This window comes from Armigeres subalbatus, chromosome 2, assembly GCF_024139115.2.
Source record: "Armigeres subalbatus isolate Guangzhou_Male chromosome 2, GZ_Asu_2, whole genome shotgun sequence".
NCBI lineage: Eukaryota > Metazoa > Arthropoda > Insecta > Diptera > Culicidae > Armigeres > Armigeres subalbatus.
The window spans coordinates 459,094,631-459,112,559 of record NC_085140.1 but is presented as its reverse complement, the minus strand read 5'-3'; the positions used below and the strand labels follow the sequence as shown (position 1 = coordinate 459,112,559).

Sequence of the window (17,929 nt, the reverse complement as noted above, 5' to 3'; positions counted from 1 at the left end):
AATCTGTTTTGAAATGATTTGCCAAAAAAAAAGCATACCGACATCGATCTGAATTTAAAAAACCCAGATTAATCCACCTAGCGTTGGTGGTGCCTTTCTCGCATTTAGTCAAGACACCAACCTTATATGGGGTTTATATGGTTCGATGTACCATTTTCTTCATAACTTTAAAACGCAATGACCGATCGTTATAAAATTCAATAGTGATCAACAAGGCTTTGTCCCCTGTCGAATGAAACTTGTTGCGAGAAAATCGGTTAAGGATTTCTATACGAAAAGTTGTCTAATGTTTTTATAGCTTTTGTGCACACACATACACACACACATACACACACACATACACACACATACACACACATACATACACACGGACAGACAGACATGTGCTCAGCTCGTCGAGCTGAGTCGTTTGGTATATAATACTATGGGTCTCAGAGGCTTCTATAAAAAGTTCGTTTTCGGAGTGAAATGATAGCCTTTCGGTACAACTTAGTTGTACGAGAAAGGCAAAAAAACCGTATACATGACTCACTGTTGTGAAAACACTGCGTAATGTGTTTATTTTTATCACATCTTTTAAATTGATTGGATGATTTCAGTAATGCTCCTAATGTCATCTTGTGATTCGCAATTTGGATAATAAAAAAGATTTTCCACTTGCCAAATATTAAAATAAATTTCATTGAATCGCGAATAACTTTTCTCGAAAATAGTCGCCTAATTTTGCCAAAATAACAATCCACTCAAAAAAGATGACATGTGCAATCTGCAGGAACGAAGCCTTCCACGGGCAATGCCGACAGAATCGTGCATTCATACATTTTGATTTTATGCTGCCGCGCACATACGCCACACAACAGTATCCATAAGTGCGGGCCCCTAATCGACATGCAAATGAACCTCTCTTTATCAATTGTTGTGGAACATATAGTTGTAGAATAGAATTATAAAAACTTCCTTTCTGACATCGACTAGCCTCAGTTCGCGCTCGGCAACAGTCCGGATAAGTCAGTGGTTCGGTTTCGAAAGCAATCCGGTGGATTAAAAGTGGATATAGTTTCTGTTTGTGCGCCTCGACAGAACACTGTTATCAGTTTGGATCTAACAGTTCAAAATGATTAAAGGTTATCGAATAGCCTTCTTATTATTGTGTCTAGTGTTATACTGCTACGCAGACGATGCAACGTGTAAGTGCAACGGAAGTTTAAAATGTTATACTAAGGATAATAATCAAATATTGCAACTATACACGATGAAATTTTCATTATGATTGTAGTTACGGTCGTACGCGAGTCGAGAAAATTATGAAAGTGATGGAAGTATTTTGAAGACTTATTTTTAGATCAGTGTACAGTTCTGAAAGATTTATCTGAAACTATGTCACTCACGATGACGACAGAAATAAAATAAAGTGCTGATAAGAGCGAACGTCGTATTTTCTCATGACGATAAATTAGAGAAAGAAGAATACCAGAAAATATAAGAAACGTGCAAAAAAAAGCAGTGCATTTAAGTCCGATGTTTTATCGTCTTTCAGCGGACAGCAGTAAAACAACAAGTACGCAGCCCACATGGCTCGATAAGCTGAAAAAGGATTTGCTGACCAACTATGATAGGAACGCCCGACCTACTCAGTATTACAATGTCACTAATTTGGATTTGAAGTAAGTGACTCTCAGGAGGCATTCAAATCGCTCGATGGACGTTGGTTTTTATGGACCTCCCACTTATTTCGTTCTATTTGATGCTCTAATGGTCTGGACAAAATTTTATTCAAATCGGTTAACGTTTGGGTGGTGTTCAACTCATTGGAAGTGTATACGGAAAAATGTATGGAGAAACATCCAAAAACAGTAATTTGGATCTAGATGACACAATATACAATAATAACTATGATACTCATTCAGTTCTTGTGTAATAAAATACAGAATCTTATGCTAAAGCCGCGAGAAGATTAGCGTTTATCAGACAAAGTTATTAACATTTTACTGAAGTGAGTAATTTATTAGTTTTGTAATGTAAAACAAACGAAATTTGCTCAAAACACATTCCTGAGAATTCCAATAATTTTGCCGCATAAACTCGCGTTAAAATCAGCAAGAGTTGAAAGATTATCATAGTTCTTTACCATAAATGGTGCCATTTTGCTTCCAATTACTGTTTTTCGATGTCTCTCCATACATTTTTTCATATTAACTTCCAATGAGTTTAGCACCGCCAAAACGTTGACCGATTTGGCTGAAATTTTGTCCAGAGCATTCGGGCATCAAATAAACGGAATAAGCGGGAGGTCCAAAAACGGAAAGGGAGGAAAAAACTTGATCTGAACTTAATCTGTAGATTTAAAAAACACTTTAATAAAGATTTAAAAAAAATGAAAAAAATTATAGTAGGTTTTTTGTTCATAATAATATGAGCCACCCTAATGGACAGTGATACGAAATGTATATTATTGCTTTTCTTTTCTTTTCTTGTTTCTAAGGATGACCATTCGGCATGTGGATATCGACGAGGAGAATTCTGTCTTTTCAGTGTACGGATGGGTTAAAATGGTAATTATGAAATTTTATATTTATTTGTAACAGCTGAAGCCTAAACGAATAACGAAAAAAGATTTTTTTTTAATTATTATCAGTCAAATTTTTCTTGATTAATTACTTGTGAGGGAAGTCAGTTTTTTTTTTTTGAGAATAGACACATAGTTCAGTTTACCATTTTTAAGGTGGTTTCAAGGTTTTAAGATTCGGCTGCCGGCATAGTTGAGTTGAGAGAAGAGGTGTGAAATGATGCCAAAAGTAGGTTCGATGGATACGGGGAATTTACAGATATCCCATCGTTATTAGCTGATTATGGAACAACTGCTCGCAAGGGCAGCTGTTGTATAATTAGTTACACGTCCGTGTACTTAATGGAATAGTGTGGGTTCAAGTCCGACGGACAGCCGAATCATTTTTTTCGCAATATCTCATAAAAACACCTTAAAATGGCAAAATTAACTATGTGTATCAAAATTAAACATCTTTACCAGTCAAACATTCTGGAAAGTATGTCTGAAACACCACCAAAAAAGCCAAAAGATCGTTATACGTACTCTAGAAATAAAATTATATATAATATAATTTCAAGGTTAATTTTTTTTTCAAACTTCCATTTACTTCCGCTATATTCACTTATGTATCAACCAGATACGTATTTCGTTTTCTACTTGAAAACTTCTTCAGTGTTTTGTTATCGACTCAATCGGCTCAATATTAATTATTTCATAATATAATTTACTGTGGTAGAGTCGACTGTAACGTTCAATCATAAATTATGAGTAACACGGGTACGCAGTCTCATCTAATTGAAACGAGTTTTATTTTATTAGAAGACACTAATCCCGTGTCGAAACGTCGGACGATAAATAAAACTCGTTTCAATTAGATGAGACTGCGTAGCCGTGTTACTCATAATTTATGATATAATATAATACTTATACTCGAGAGTCAAAGAAATCACTTCTCTAGGTGCGTATAGAGCTATTCACAGTGTCGTTTAAATCAATCGGTCTGCATTATTTTAAATATTTGGTCAGGAAATAGCTGTACGGATTTTGATTCATTGATTTATACATTTACATTATTGACAATACATTTACATATCTGAGGTGCTTAGGTGTACGGATTTCAATGCCCCACTGCATTAAGAATTTCCCAATTGTTTTTTTTATTTAAATTTATCCTCTGTTCACTTTTTTCACTTCCAAGCCCTAAATAACACGATCACAGAATCAATCGATTAGTGAGAAAAACGTTTAAATCAGTTAACCCGTTCGTGAATTATGTTGAATCAATGGAAATGCAAACTAATTTTTATGTAAGGGAACTGCTCCTTGAATTCATACCATGATTTGGGTACATCAATACCATTCGAAAACAAAGAAATGGTGCCCAAATTGTATTGTATTGTATTGTCAGTCATTATCAAATTCTAGTTCTACTATAATCGTATGCAATATGTTTTTTAGTTATGTCAACAGACAGCCATTTGAACACATTTATTGCGATTTAAACACCACAAAATGATGTTCAGTGACGTAGAATTCCGTTTTCAGAATTCTTATTGCATTTTGACATATGACTGCTTTACCGTTGGGTCGCGGCCCAACCAGGCAGCGGTTGCCTTTAGCATTAGCATTGTTACGATGTAATTCGTAGATTGGACACTAGTGATATTCATGTATTACTTTTGAGATCCTTATCTAGAATGCTATCAGAAATCAAGAAGAGGAGTGGTCCTTGATTCCAGTCTTAAACAAAAATAAAAAAGCATGAGGATTACTACTCCTCGTCACGCCCATCTACACCGTAGCTAGGGAGAGGAAGGAAGTGTTGATGTGATACTTACTTAACGAGAGGCCACCGACTTAGCGACACCCTCATAAATATCACGGAGTTGGATAATGAGGAAGGTATTCGTTGGGTCAGGATGGTAGATCTTACCCCGTAACCGTAACACACCACGTAAAGGATAGGAAATCCCAGCAAACATGGGACAAATATGCGTATGACGGCAGCATACAATGTATTAAGTTTTAGGAGCGGAGCTTTTAAAAAATCTACTGAACATCCATCGAGGAGCCCCAGGATAAAAACTTTAGAGACAGCTTTTTTAAATCCTTTGGATTTTTTTATGTTTCATTAGAAATCTGAAGTAATTCCTGGACAAAATTCTCAAAGATCAACCAGAATATTTCCTGATAAAATTGCTTTATAAACATCAAAAGCAGCGAATGTAAAATTGAAACATTACCATTGACAACAACATTATTCTCCTCTTGCGTCCGAGCATGGTTATGGAGTATCGAATAACGTTTAATTGAGACTAACGCCATCTACGCTGCCGTTCTACGCATACTAGTACCAAATTAAAAAAAAAAACAACTGAGCAAATCACATGTAGAATAAAACTGCAATTTTCATTTGTGGCTTCTTGCGAGTAGGAAATTTAAGGAGTTTACATCACTAGACTAATAGGAGAGCTCCATTCTATTTAAATCATTCATATTCTGAATATATAAATATAATTTATGCCCTAAATCATAGTTTAGCGGTACAGTTATGCCAAGAAATGTAGCCCGTGTTTGCAAATTTCTACGCATATTGGTACCGCTGAGTGCTAGATTTCTTTAATGACTACTATGATCGACATATCTTGCCTCATGCTTTATGTTTTATATTTCACTCTCCAAGTGGTTGAATGTGTTAGATTTCAATTCTATCACTTAAGATGAAGATCCTTAAAATTGTTCATTTTCGCCACTAAAATTGGAAATTCAACAATGGGACAAACATACTTGATATTGTTTTCAATAACTTTTCGAACAAAGTTTGGTATTGGTTAGGTTTGGTATTTTCCGAAAAATATGCATGAGAATAGATCGCTCTGTGTTAAAAACTTGAAATCTCCAAAAACAAACATGGGACAATTATGCGTAGAAGGGCAGTACGTACATGAGGTAGACCATATGATGTTTTTTTATCCACTACTAGCTGTATGTACCCGGCCTTGCTCGGAATTGCCAGTTTGATTCGCAGTTCTTCAACCGGTCAACAGGATAATTGGGTTTTCTTATTGATACTTCATCATTTGATTAAAAGAAGGCAGATTTCGTTTGAAAACATTGACTGATTTTGAAGAAGGGATCAAACCCAAACCCAAACCGATGCTTTATTCCGGGAAAACGTCTATTTTTAAAGAAGGAATCACATTCAACATCCAGAAGAAAACACATTAATCATTGCTTTTCACTTTTTCAAATTATGATTTCGATGAAGGGTTGAGTTGATCAATAACTAAGCAATACATCTCCTCCACACCCTCCCCTTTTTCCATCACTTGCCCACTATACTCGTCTCTTTAATATAGAGAATGTGTGTTCCAAATTTGGTTGAAATCGGGCAAGGGGTTCAGACCTTCAGAAGTTACACTGAGTTGATCGATAAGTTAACAATACCCCTTCCCCTTTTCCAAAGAGCATCTCCAACCCCCTATCGTCGTCCCCTTAGGACAAAGATCATGTGTTCCAAATTTGGTGGTAATCGGTCAAGGGGTTCAAAAGTTAAACTAAATTGCTCGTTTTCTCATGAATACCCCTCCCTTCTTTTCCGGAGTGCACCCCACTCCCCTATCGTCGTCTCCTTAGGGTAAAGAATGTGTGTTCCAAATTTAGTTGAAATCGGTCAACGGGTTTAGAAGTTATGCTGGAACATACATACAAACATTGAGTTTTAAAGCCTGTCCACGTTAAATTTCGGACACTGAGACAAACGGATTTGTAGCCATTTTATCTCTTTGGATAAGAGGGAAAACCCGATGAAAGGATAACATAAAGCGGAGAGATTCAACTGTCGTGTAAATTGATCTCCTCAGTGGTTTGTGAAAATGATTAAAAAAAACGCATGGGATGATGGGTGTCCGAAATTTAACGTGGACAGGCTTTATATATATAGAAGATAGATAGATAGATCATTCTCTCTACATGATTTGACCACCTAAGGACATGAGGATCAACCGATGACTTTATAAGTCCATCATCAAATGGAAATTCACAAAACGTTTTTAAAACATTACCTACATAATCTTGTTTGGTGATGATGCCGATGCTGTGTCCACAAAGATACTATTCGGCGTTTTCTTTAACCAAGTTTCCAATTATCTAGTTGTCGGTTGCAGGTTGAACAAGTTTGATGATTGTTTGTTGAATGGTTCTGAACTATGGCCTATTTCAGCCATTTGATTCAGATGCGACTGCTTTCACTAGATAATTTACAAACATTTGGGCGTTACATTTTCATCAAAAGGAAATGTGGTGTATTAGGGTTTTCATAAAAGTTGGTTACTAGTCAGCAATTTAAATTTATCAAGATAGCCAAATAAAATTTTCCTATATCATAAGTACATCAACATAATTTTATAAGAAATAACACTCGCGATTGATTATTAAGTATTTGAATAAACTTTCAGAACTGCTTTTGTTTGATGGGGACATGACTCAATCGCTACTAATATGGAAACTGCAAAAAATTCAAAACGACTCCGACACAAAACCCGAGCAAAGTCTGAAAACATAACGAGAGCATATAGAAAACACATTTTGAATTCGACCTCAAATTGAAATCATAATTTGTTTTCAAATATGAATCATCATGATTGATTACATATTTTGATCTCATTTTGCTGTAGATTTCTAAATTGTATGATCTGACATCAAACTGTGTACTTATTTTGTTATCGGAACCAATATAAAATTTAGTTTTCGATTTGCTCTCATCGATAGCAGGAAAAGTTTTCGATTTGATGTCACAGTAAGATTTTTCTGCTAGGGGAAGAGGCCCCAAAACGCCCCCCGATGCAAAACCGCCTTTTGTGGTTTCCCTCATATTTACCGTCAAAAATATGTCCGTAACAAAACTAGATCTAAAATTATGTATGATAGGCGAAGAAAGTTTCAAAATAATGCATGGGAAGGTCGGAAAAACCGAAAATTTCCACATTTTGAAGAAACATCTAACATTTTGGCGAGGCAAAACGCCCTAGTGGCAATAACCTACAAAGTACTTGCGTCTCCACGGACTATCCATACTAGAATGCTGATTCGCCGACGTGTGGTACTTTGTTCCCTAGGAGCCGCCAGCTGAAAGGCGTTTTGCCTCATGAGTTTTCCGGCAACATCACCACTTTTGAAATGTGAATATTATCAATATGATTGAGATTTTGACAATTTTGAATGGCATCAACTAGCTATCTTGTTTAACTGATGCATAATGTAAAAATACCCATGAATAGCGATACAAATAAGACAATAGAGCAGTGTTTGCTTAGCTAGGGCATATTGCCCCCCCTTCCCCTATACATTTTGTTAGTTTAACCGATATCAAAGATATCAAATTTAGTAATCATATTCGGCGATTTCACAACATCAAAGCGAGTTATCGTTTTGCTTTCAAGCTTTGCTCGGGAACCACTCAAACTAAATAATCTTAAATATTAAAGGGGACTAAAGGAAAAAAAACTATTTGGATCAGGTCTCAACAGTGACCATTTGAGCAACGTGGCTTTGGGACCTATTTTATTGCTTAGAGATTAATAAAAACAAACTCGATTACTATGGGGAACATGAAAAGGGCCCGGAGTATACTTTAGTCTAGAGACTGCCCACGGTCACACAAAAAATAAGCTTTATAGCTTATAGTGGAGGTGGTTGTCGACTGTAACTGCCTCGTAGTATTGCTTATCGGCTATGCAGTCTGATGACCAGCTAAAACGCTTTCCGACGTTTCGGTACATTTATTGGTCCTTTTGCAATGGATTAAAATTGGTTTAGAGTTTCGTTGCTATAAGTGTCCTTAGTTTAGTATATTGCTCGAATATTTAAAAAAAAATACACTATAGATTTTCAATATTGGATTTTGTGATTTTTTCCCTGACCTCAATCAAAATTCCCTGACATTCCAGTCCAAAATGATATTCCCTGACTTTACAGGTTTTTCCAGGTAGTTAACACCCTGTTCTCTGATCAACATCAAGGAAGGGTGATCAGATCCGAGACCGTATAAATCATTCGCAATATTGATGTCCTTTATTTATCCGTACCAGAGATCCGACCATGTTGAAAGATATGGCTGCCATAGGCAGCGTTGTCATACACTAGTGCTGTCCAATGAGAGCTTGAAGTAGCTCGAAGTTTCTCCCTGTTAAAAGATTTTATAGTGAAAAACACTCCAATGTATTTTCAGTGCGCGCGCTCTTGTGGCTCTGGCGTGCATTTTTGCCATGACATTTTGAAAATTCAAATATCCCTCTATTAGTTGAACTTACTTAGACTAGGGTAACCGTACCCTTAGTGGAGGTAGCACCAATAGTGGAGGTAGTGGGGTTTTAATGAGATTTATCATATTTATACAGTTTACGATGGTTTCAGTTGATCCGTCGTGCTTTAAATATCCTGTTAAATGCAACTTATCTTAATATTTCGCTTGAAAAATTGAAAATAATGATTTTCCTTAACAAAATTGACTCCCTTGCACCTATAGTGGTGCAACTGTACCAATAGTGGCGAGTCTCATAAGAAACCAATGGATAGCACCACTATAGGAACCAAAATTAATTTTTACCGCCACTAAAGGAACAATGTACCCATAGTGGTGCAAGCAATATTTGGTAATTTTTGATGTTAAATGACATCTATTTAATTTTTGTTAGCAAATTTATTAGTTTATCTATTGACTAAGACATTAAAGCAGTAAATTTCCCATAATTATCAATTTAAAAAAAAAATCTTTTTTGTGGATCTACTAATACCTTTACTTTTGGTACCGTTGCCCTATAAAATAACTTAGATGGAGTAAAATCAAAGAGCAGAATTGTTTGCCCTGAATGATAGATTAGATAGATTTGCCGAGAAGTATAAAACTAAAGTAAAACTGTAGTGCCGCTAGGAGACGGCAGGCGTGAAGATTTTATATAGAAGTAGATGTATACTTTCGCCTCTAATTCTATCATGAACATATACGTTAGAGTGAGGCGTTATGGTCATTTTTTCAAATTCAAACAACTGCTCAGAATTTGGGCCCGATTGGTTGCTTCCTCGCTTTCCGCATCGCGTTTGTAGTTTATATGGAAATTAGTATGGGAAAACGTATATTTTATCATTTACACTTCTAGAGGTTTCAGATCATCATAAACCAAGTACCACATTGTGTTAAAGTATAAGCCAAAGGATGCCGAATAACTTTGCTGAAGAAAGTTCGTTGCTACAACGTCCACGAACAAAGTTACAAGTGAAGATTGGTTGTTCAAATCATATGCAAAAAATCGTTTATTCTGCCAGCCAGCCCTGCCGAACTACGTGACCTAATAATTCAACTGAGTGTTATTTCAAAACTATTTATCTTGTAGAGCTTTGAACCTAATGGGATTTAATCTGAATCATTTCACAAAGCAAAAATTCCGACAAGAAGGAAGGTGAGATTTGCTCTCTGACAACCATATGTTGTCCGGCAGTGCTGGCAGAAACATTGATTTCTTGCATATGGAACAGTCAGTTTTCGAAGCGTAACAGCATTTTTTGTAGACCTTCCAGCTACGTACCTTCTTCTGCAAAGTGTTTCGGCATTTTTTTAGACTATATGCTAACCAAGGTTTTCATAAATCGCTCTCAATAGATAACGAACAACGATAAAGAACTGTTCCAAATCATAACAAGCCATGATAACTAATTTATCAAACTTTTACACAAGTGCGAAAAAACAGAATCGGATAGAAAACCCCCACAGAGAAGTGATGATTTTCGCTTTGTTCTCGCTCATTTTGTTTTGGGGGTCTCAGCTGTGTAGAACAAGTTGAAATACATCATCAGAAACAGTGCTCCCTGTTTGGAGTTATTTTTGAAAAGAAATTCATCAAAATATTTGTTGACGATCATTGAAAAGCAATGGTAACATGTTCGATGGAAATGCTGAATTCACTTCTAAATTATCTAAAAATTTTATTTGATACTCGCTTAAAATTTAAAACCGGGCTATAATAGAATGAATGTGTAGCTGCAACTTCCCGAAAAATTCAATCAAAAAAAATATCTGGATGTAGATTTCATAGGCCTTCTATCAACGAAATTGTTGATTTTTGGGTACCTTGAAGGCGAAATCCGTCTAAGACGAGTTTAGTACTTTTCATTTAATTCTACTACGTTTTGATATCTTTGCAGATACGTATTTCGACCTCAACTGTGAGGTCGTCTTCAGTGTCTCGTACTTGACTCGACAAGTCGAATCTTCTTCTTCTTATTGGCATTACATCCCCACACTGGGACAGAGCCGCCTCGCAGCTTAGTGTTCATTAAGCACTTCCACAGTTATTAATTGCGAGGTTTCTAAGCCAGGTTACCATTTTTGCATTCGTATATCATGAGGCTGACACGATGATACTTTTATGCCCAGGAAAGTGGAGACAATTTCCAATCCGAAAATTGCCTAGACCGGCACCGGGAATCGAACCCAGCCACCCTCAGCATGGTCTTGCTTTGTAGCCGCGCGTCTTACCGCACGGCTAAGTCGAATACATTCCACTAAAAAGAGCTTAAAATATTTTTTCTGAGGTGAAATCTGTTGAAACAAATAGAAGATCTATTCCGATTGTACAACAATAATCTACAAAGTTGTCGAGGATGGGCATGGCTTCCATTTAGTTGTTGTTGCAATGAATTTCGTTCATCCCACTCAGAGTTATGATTTTTTAAAGGCTAAATCATGTCAAAAACACAAAATCGATGTGAAGCATACCTAAAGATCGACCAAGTGAGCTAAAATGTTCACCAGAGATCTATCGTAGCATAATAATTGTGAATACCAGTTGGCCGGTCGATTTATGGATACTTTTTGATATTTGAACAGATCTAATATGAATGAATATCGAGTCTTCAAACTTTCTCACTCGCGATGGAACACGCTTACAAAAACCTCCATAAATATGAAAGCTTATTCATTAGCCAATGGACTCGAGTTTGGATTTTTTTTCGTTCAATTATGAGAGAAAGAATAATAGAAACACAATAGTGGCGGATTATGTCAATGGAAAATTACAAGTTAGCTATGAATTGGAAAGACAAAAATATCAAGTGAGTCCTTTACAAATGTTTGGCACGTTAAGCATGAGGAGCATGAAATTGATTTTACAGCACGAAAACAAAGATTTTGCCTGCGATCTGACCAAAACGGTTTCTATGTTTGTCTAATAAATTTCCAATTTTTCAGAGTTGGCTGGACATGCGCTTGACATGGACCCCCGAGGAATACGGTGGCATACGTGCACTTGTGTTCCAGAGCTACTATCTGTGGGACCCAGAGCTGAACATACATTCAGTAACATTGGAATCGTCCGGCACATCGTTCATGGGCACTGCCAATGTTCGGGTAGGCCACGACGGCATGCACTACTGCACGGAACGTTTGAACTTCAAATCATTCTGTGAAATGAACTTCCGTCGATGGCCCTTCGATAAGCAGCGCTGCTCAGTTCTATTGGGGAAAACAGCCGCTGGAGACGACGATGCGATCCGAATCACAACTCAGCCAGCGGAATGGGTGATTATGATGTTTTTTCTTTCGAATTTGGATGATTCTTATGATAATGATAATTTCAGGAACAAATCAACCAAGTCAGTCCAATGTGGCAAATTGTAGACATATCTGTCGAAAAATACCAAAATGCAATGGAAACCGGATATGAGAAGTACAACGGATATCAGTATGGAGTACTAGTTCAGCGAAAAGTGCAGATATTCAACAGTACAATAATTGCGCCTGCTATCGTTCTTATTTTAATGTCGCTGGCCTTTTTTTGGCTGCCACCAAGTACGAGTGAAAAAGTTCTTCTGAACTGTGTTAACGCAGCTGTAGTTTGCGCATTTCTACTGTACTTCACTATTCATTTACCATTGTTGGCCACAAGAACGCCGTTAGTAGGTACATTTATTTTAAATGTTCATTTATATGAAAAGTATCAATTAACTAGTTATTACAGTTTTGTTTTTTAGCAACAGTCTGTACCTCACGGCATTTTCTCTGGTTTTGTCCGTGGTAATCATGAACATGGTGAAATCCAAACACAGAAATCCAATTCATCCATACATTAAAACATTTATTTCACTGCCGGCGGTTAGCGTGTTCGCGTGGACTGGCAGCAGTGCGAAGGTATGTAGAAGATTTATGTGTCATAAGACGAGTTTAAACAATCCATTGATTCCACTTAATTGACAGATACGTATTTCGACCTCACTTGACTCGACTTGAGTCGAGTCAAGTACGAGACACTGAAGACGGCCTTACTGTTGAGGTCGAAATACGTATCTGTCAGGATACAATTAAGTGGTGGAATTCAATGGGATTGTTTAAACTCGTCTTATGACAGGTGAAAACATTCCACTAAAAAGCTCAAAATAATTTTCTTATCAAGAAGATTTATGCTAAGAATAGAACTCATGCATAAACAATAACAAAAAACATGTGCCATGGTAATTTTTTAAGTCCTTGGAAATGGTCCAGATAATAAAGTAATAGAGCTATGAGGGTTCTACCCTTATTTTATCCTACTGAAATACTGAAAGCAAGAATTAATTAAATTTCCTATCATACAGACGGCAGCATCCGAAGATGACGATTGGTCCGGTGAGTTGAAGCACGACTCCTTGACGGAAGAATCTGGTTCATCGGTGGTAAATGAGGATACGCAGGTTCAACTCGGAATTCAGCGAGATTGGATACAATTTGCCCTCGTATTGGAACGCATTTGCTTCATTATTTATGTGTTCCTATACAGTGTTATGGCGGCTAGTTACTTAAACTGACTTTGTATGAAAATATAACTGTATCGAAAGAATTACAAATAAATAAAATTGTTATAAATAAGTATTTTTTTATCGTATATTACATTTTTATAAGGGATTTGAATAACTATTTGAATAAAATATTTCAGACTTGGAGTGATGATAAACTCAAATGGAACCCAGCTGACTACGGCAATCTAGAACTTTTCCGCTGCAATCCGGACGCTGTGTGGAAACCGGACGTAGTTCTGTACAACAATGCCAGAGGATCGGATAATCTACACTATGGTCAAACTAACGTGATCGTCTACAATACCGGTGAAGTATTATGGGTACCACCAACCGACTATCACAGTTTTTGCGAGTTGAATCTTCGTATGTGGCCCTTTGATCATCAAACGTGCATTCTGAAAATTGGTTCTTGGACATTCGATGGATATAAACTGAACTTGACAACCAGTGAAGATCCTGAGGTATGTTAATGAATGTTGAAAGCTAAATCGTACATCATTTCAATATAACTCCCACAGATCGATATTGGCGTCCCGAATAACGAGTGGAGCATTCGAAAGGTGACAACCGATCGCAACACGGTGTACTACAAATGTTGCAAGGAACCTTACATCGATATCCAATACAACGTCACGCTGCAACGGCATTCATCAACCCACAAGGCTATTGTAGTTAGTCCGGCATTCGTAATAATATTACTAGCCCTATCCGTGTTTTGGCTTCCTCCACAATGCGGCGAGAAAATTATATTGAACGGAATCATTGTACTCATTGTGACAGTGTTCCTCATCTATTTTGCCCAGCAATTGCCAGCTATGTCTGGTCATACGCCACTGATCGGTAATTTTATCATTTTTTGGAGTCATCAACAAATGAAAAATTTGATTTTATTTTAATTTTCAGTAACATTCTACAGCTATACGTACTACCTGGTAGCCATCAGTACTATTTTATCGGTAATTGTACTCCGGATTACTCGTAGCAAGCAGTGTCATCTTGTACCGAGTTTCCTGAAAGGTCTACTGGACGGTTGTCTTGGATCAGTACTTGGAGTTGGCAACGCCGCACCATTCGAGGATGATAAGGAAGCTGCAAGTGGCGAATTATCTACGAATTTAAAACAATACGATTGGTGTCGTCTAGCAGTATTACTGGATCGACTGGGATTTGTAGTCTACTTGATAATTTTTGTCATTTCAATCATTTACTTCAGCTTATAGGCCAACCTCCGTGTGTTCATATTCGCCAGGTTGTAACTCTGAGAAAAGCAGCTTCCATTCTGATATTATAAGTATACTCTAGTGCACGTCACATTACGCTGTAATTAAACTGATCTGATTACCTTTTTTGTAAAAACCATACTTTTGTAAATCCGAACTGACCACCAGTTTTTTTAACGACTCTGGATTGATAAACAGAAAAAGAGAATATCACAATTGAAAGCGAGCATTTATGATCATCTTGGTAGTCCCATTCAGCTCTTGGTAGTATTCAGTAAAATCACAGATCTGCAGTAATATTCATCATGGCAAAAATAAATTTGTCAACAATCATCAACTCGTCGAAGGGAAAACTATATGAATATGAAGGAACAGGCTCGAGCGAAGATAATGTGAGCCCACCAACCACGAATTCATGGTTATGACGGAATCTATGAGTGACCACTGACCACCTGACAAAAACGATATTCGGATGCCTTTTTCTTCTTCTTCTTCTTATTGGCACTACATCCCCCACTGGGACATTCCCGCCACGCAGCTTAGTGTTCATTAAGCACATCCATAGTTATTAACTGCGAGGTTTTCAATCCGAGCTACCATTTTTGTATTCGTATATGGTCGGGGTTCAGCGAAATCGCGCCAATCGCTTTTTTTACTGACTTTGGATCAAAGAATGATAACAGAAAGTAATTGAGGGGGTTAGAAGCAAAGGGGTGTAAGTGACATTTTAGTCAAAGTTGAGTTGGCTACAGCAAAAAATGCTTTGGTTTTCGAGCTTTGCGGTAATATGTTGATATAGTTTGTATGTGAAAATTTATAGAAAATTATGAATTTTTTGATCTTCCAATTTGTATGAAGCGAAAAAATATTGAACATTTTTTCTCAAAACTACCTTTTGGTCACTCACACCCCTTTGTGTTTGACCCCCTCAATTCATTTCATATATAAGAGAGCGCAAGAGTAAATCGTCGATTTCCCCTCTTGGGAAAAAATGTTGCAAAAAGCAGTTTTTTTTTAACTAAAGCGAAATACAACCAAATGAAGCATCCATCGGATATAATTATGTCTTCGCTATTAGATGATGTAGTTTTGAAAAAAAAAATACTTCCCCCCATCCAGCTGGAGACTGCGTTTTCTCCTCGGTGGGTGGTTTTACTACTGTGGGGTGGTACGAGCACGTGACTGTCTTTCTCGTCAATGACGGTAATTTGAGCCTTAATCTTAATATTACGGCACCTACCTTTTTCACCATTTCATATATTTCGGGAAATTGTTGCAAGTGTTTCTTTAGCTGATATATGTAGGTGAAAACTATTTGTCAATAAGGGCCGATGTCCACGTAGCGGTCTTTTACGCTGCGTGCACGCCGCGTTCACGCAAGGTACCCAGTATCAAATGGAGCAATGCACACGCAGCTTGAAAAAACGCTACGTGGGCATCGGCCCTAAATGCATAAATGAGTTAGCTGAAGCAGCAATAAAGCAAAACCCCAAAAAAATGTCCTTGTAGAGCCCTTGATGGAAATTTTTGAGGAATTCCTTGTGTTCATGAATTAGTTACAGGAAATTGTGAGGAAATCCTAAAGAAATTTCCGAAGAAACCACTAGAACTCCCGATGCAAATACTAGAGGATACTTCAGGAACTTCTTAAAGAATCTCCGTAGCTCCTGAAAGATTTATTTTTAGAATATTCAAATTTTTATTTTTTAACATCTTCTGAAGGAATCTTCAAAGCAATACACGGAGTAATCCTTGTATGAATTCATTCAAAACCGCACAAAGGAATTCTTAAAATTCTTAAAGAACATAAACAAAATAAAAGTTATCATTGATTATTCATGTTCAATACGCACACTATCTTACTACGAAAAGGACGAAAAGTGGCTGCGTTCTTAATACGAGTTTGGTGTTTACCGAACGAGGTATTAAAATTAAACTCGGATATTATGAAATCCGTATTAAACCTAGTAAATACTATCCTCGTTGGTGCTTACCGCCATAAGTGGACGGATTTCGGTGATGTACGGATTTCGGTCCCTCACGGTAGTCACCTAATAAAAACCTAATAAAATATCACGTGCTATTTGTACTATGGATAAATATTACACATCTATGAGAGCCATGGAAAATGATCACGAAAGTTGTCATTTTGTTGCAAGGAACAATACAACACATATGCGTAGATATCACGTCCAGCTGAATGCTTGATTAATGACTACTAAGATTAACATCTCTATCTCCGCACTTCATGTATTAAAGTATACTGTCCACGTGGTTGAAGTGGTTGTGTTGCGTGGAAGAGGCTAAACGCAGAAGATCTAAGCAGGAAATACTATTCTTATAAGTGTCGCTCCATAAAATAACATAATCAGGTCGGAATCGATTATCCGGAATATCGATTTTTTTTTCACTCCGGATAATCGAATCACCAGAAAAAAAATCAAATCTATTACGTAGGGGTAATGACGGCTTTGGCAGGGGGTTTGTTATGACTGATTGTGCTCAAATTTGGCCCAAACATTCTTTGCATATCAAAGAATATTGTGGCCAAATTTCATAAAATTCGGTCGACAAAAACCCCCCTGCCAATAATAGAACAAAACCTGCCAAAGCCGTCTGTTCCCCTATTAAATAACGAAAAACATACTTTCTATTTTACTTGCAATGGTGTAGTCGGAAATTATTTAGGAAAAATCCACCTAGCGGTATGGGTGTCTTTCTGGTGTATTATGCAAAAACAGTAGTTTGGTCACAACTTTTAAGTTCATCGTCCGATTGAGCCAATTTTTTATTTGAAATGATCAGACAGGATTTCCATTTGAATGCAACTTGTTAGAATATGTTCCAAAAAATTACTCGACTATTTACGCGCTTTTTTTTACAAAAAATACTGTTAAGAAAATTATTTGCTGATTAATTATTTTAGAGCGTCTTAGGGAAATGCTACAAGGTTAAAAGACTATTATTCTTCCATTCTTCCAAATTATTTGCACGTGTTAGTGGAATATCTTAACAAACTCATCTTATAACAAGCACAAAATAGTATTCTGGCCATTATTTCTGACCCCAAAGTTTGATCTAGTCAATTTTCAATAGAAAGCAATGAAATTTTTGAGTCCATTGTCCGACCCATGAAATTTTCAATAGTAAATGTAAAGCAATCTAGAGGCTTCCCCAAACCTAAGCGATTTTATTGCCACAACGACGATGCGTTACGAAATTAATGGATTGCCACAAAGGATTGATTTAAATGGAAAATTTGTAGATTGTGTCTTAAATGCAATAACTTAATTGACAAACGATCAAATAATTGGAAGAAAAAGAGAGGAAACCA

At 36.8% G+C, this 17,929-nt stretch overlaps 2 protein-coding genes across 6 annotated transcripts in view; one reads left to right on the top strand and one right to left on the bottom strand.

The window, feature by feature from the left end:
• The window catches only part of LOC134213840 (protein HIRA homolog), a 296,687-nt gene that overhangs the window by 163,982 nt on the left and 114,776 nt on the right, over window positions 1-17,929 (bottom strand). The gene's annotated exons all lie outside the window — the stretch shown is intronic.
• LOC134213838 (acetylcholine receptor subunit alpha-like 1) lies at window positions 963-14,731 on the top strand. 2 transcript variants are annotated; one of them, XM_062693236.1, is made up of 7 exons: window positions 963-1,187; window positions 1,538-1,664; window positions 2,483-2,552; window positions 11,793-12,122; window positions 12,182-12,503; window positions 12,562-12,731; window positions 13,175-13,445. In XM_062693236.1, exons 1-7 carry the CDS (start codon window positions 1,115-1,117, stop codon window positions 13,382-13,384), a joined length of 1,302 nt encoding a protein of 433 aa, XP_062549220.1. In that variant the 5' UTR covers window positions 963-1,114; the 3' UTR covers window positions 13,385-13,445. The 2 variants fall into 2 exon arrangements, with proteins under 2 accessions (XP_062549220.1, XP_062549221.1); XM_062693237.1 differs by lacking the exons at window positions 11,793-12,122; window positions 12,182-12,503; window positions 12,562-12,731; window positions 13,175-13,445 and adding exons at window positions 13,513-13,836; window positions 13,894-14,215; window positions 14,279-14,731 and having other exon boundaries at window positions 966-1,187.

Coding starts and splice junctions, on each gene's coding strand:
- LOC134213838 (XM_062693236.1), top strand. CDS start 1,115: ATGATTAAAGGTTATCGAATAGCCTTCTTATTATTGTGTCTAGTGTTA. Junction 12,504..12,561: donor CACAAGAACGCCGTTAGTAG/GTACATTTATTT, acceptor TAGTTATTACAG/TTTTGTTTTTTAGCAACAGT. Junction 12,732..13,174: donor GGACTGGCAGCAGTGCGAAG/GTATGTAGAAGA, acceptor CCTATCATACAG/ACGGCAGCATCCGAAGATGA.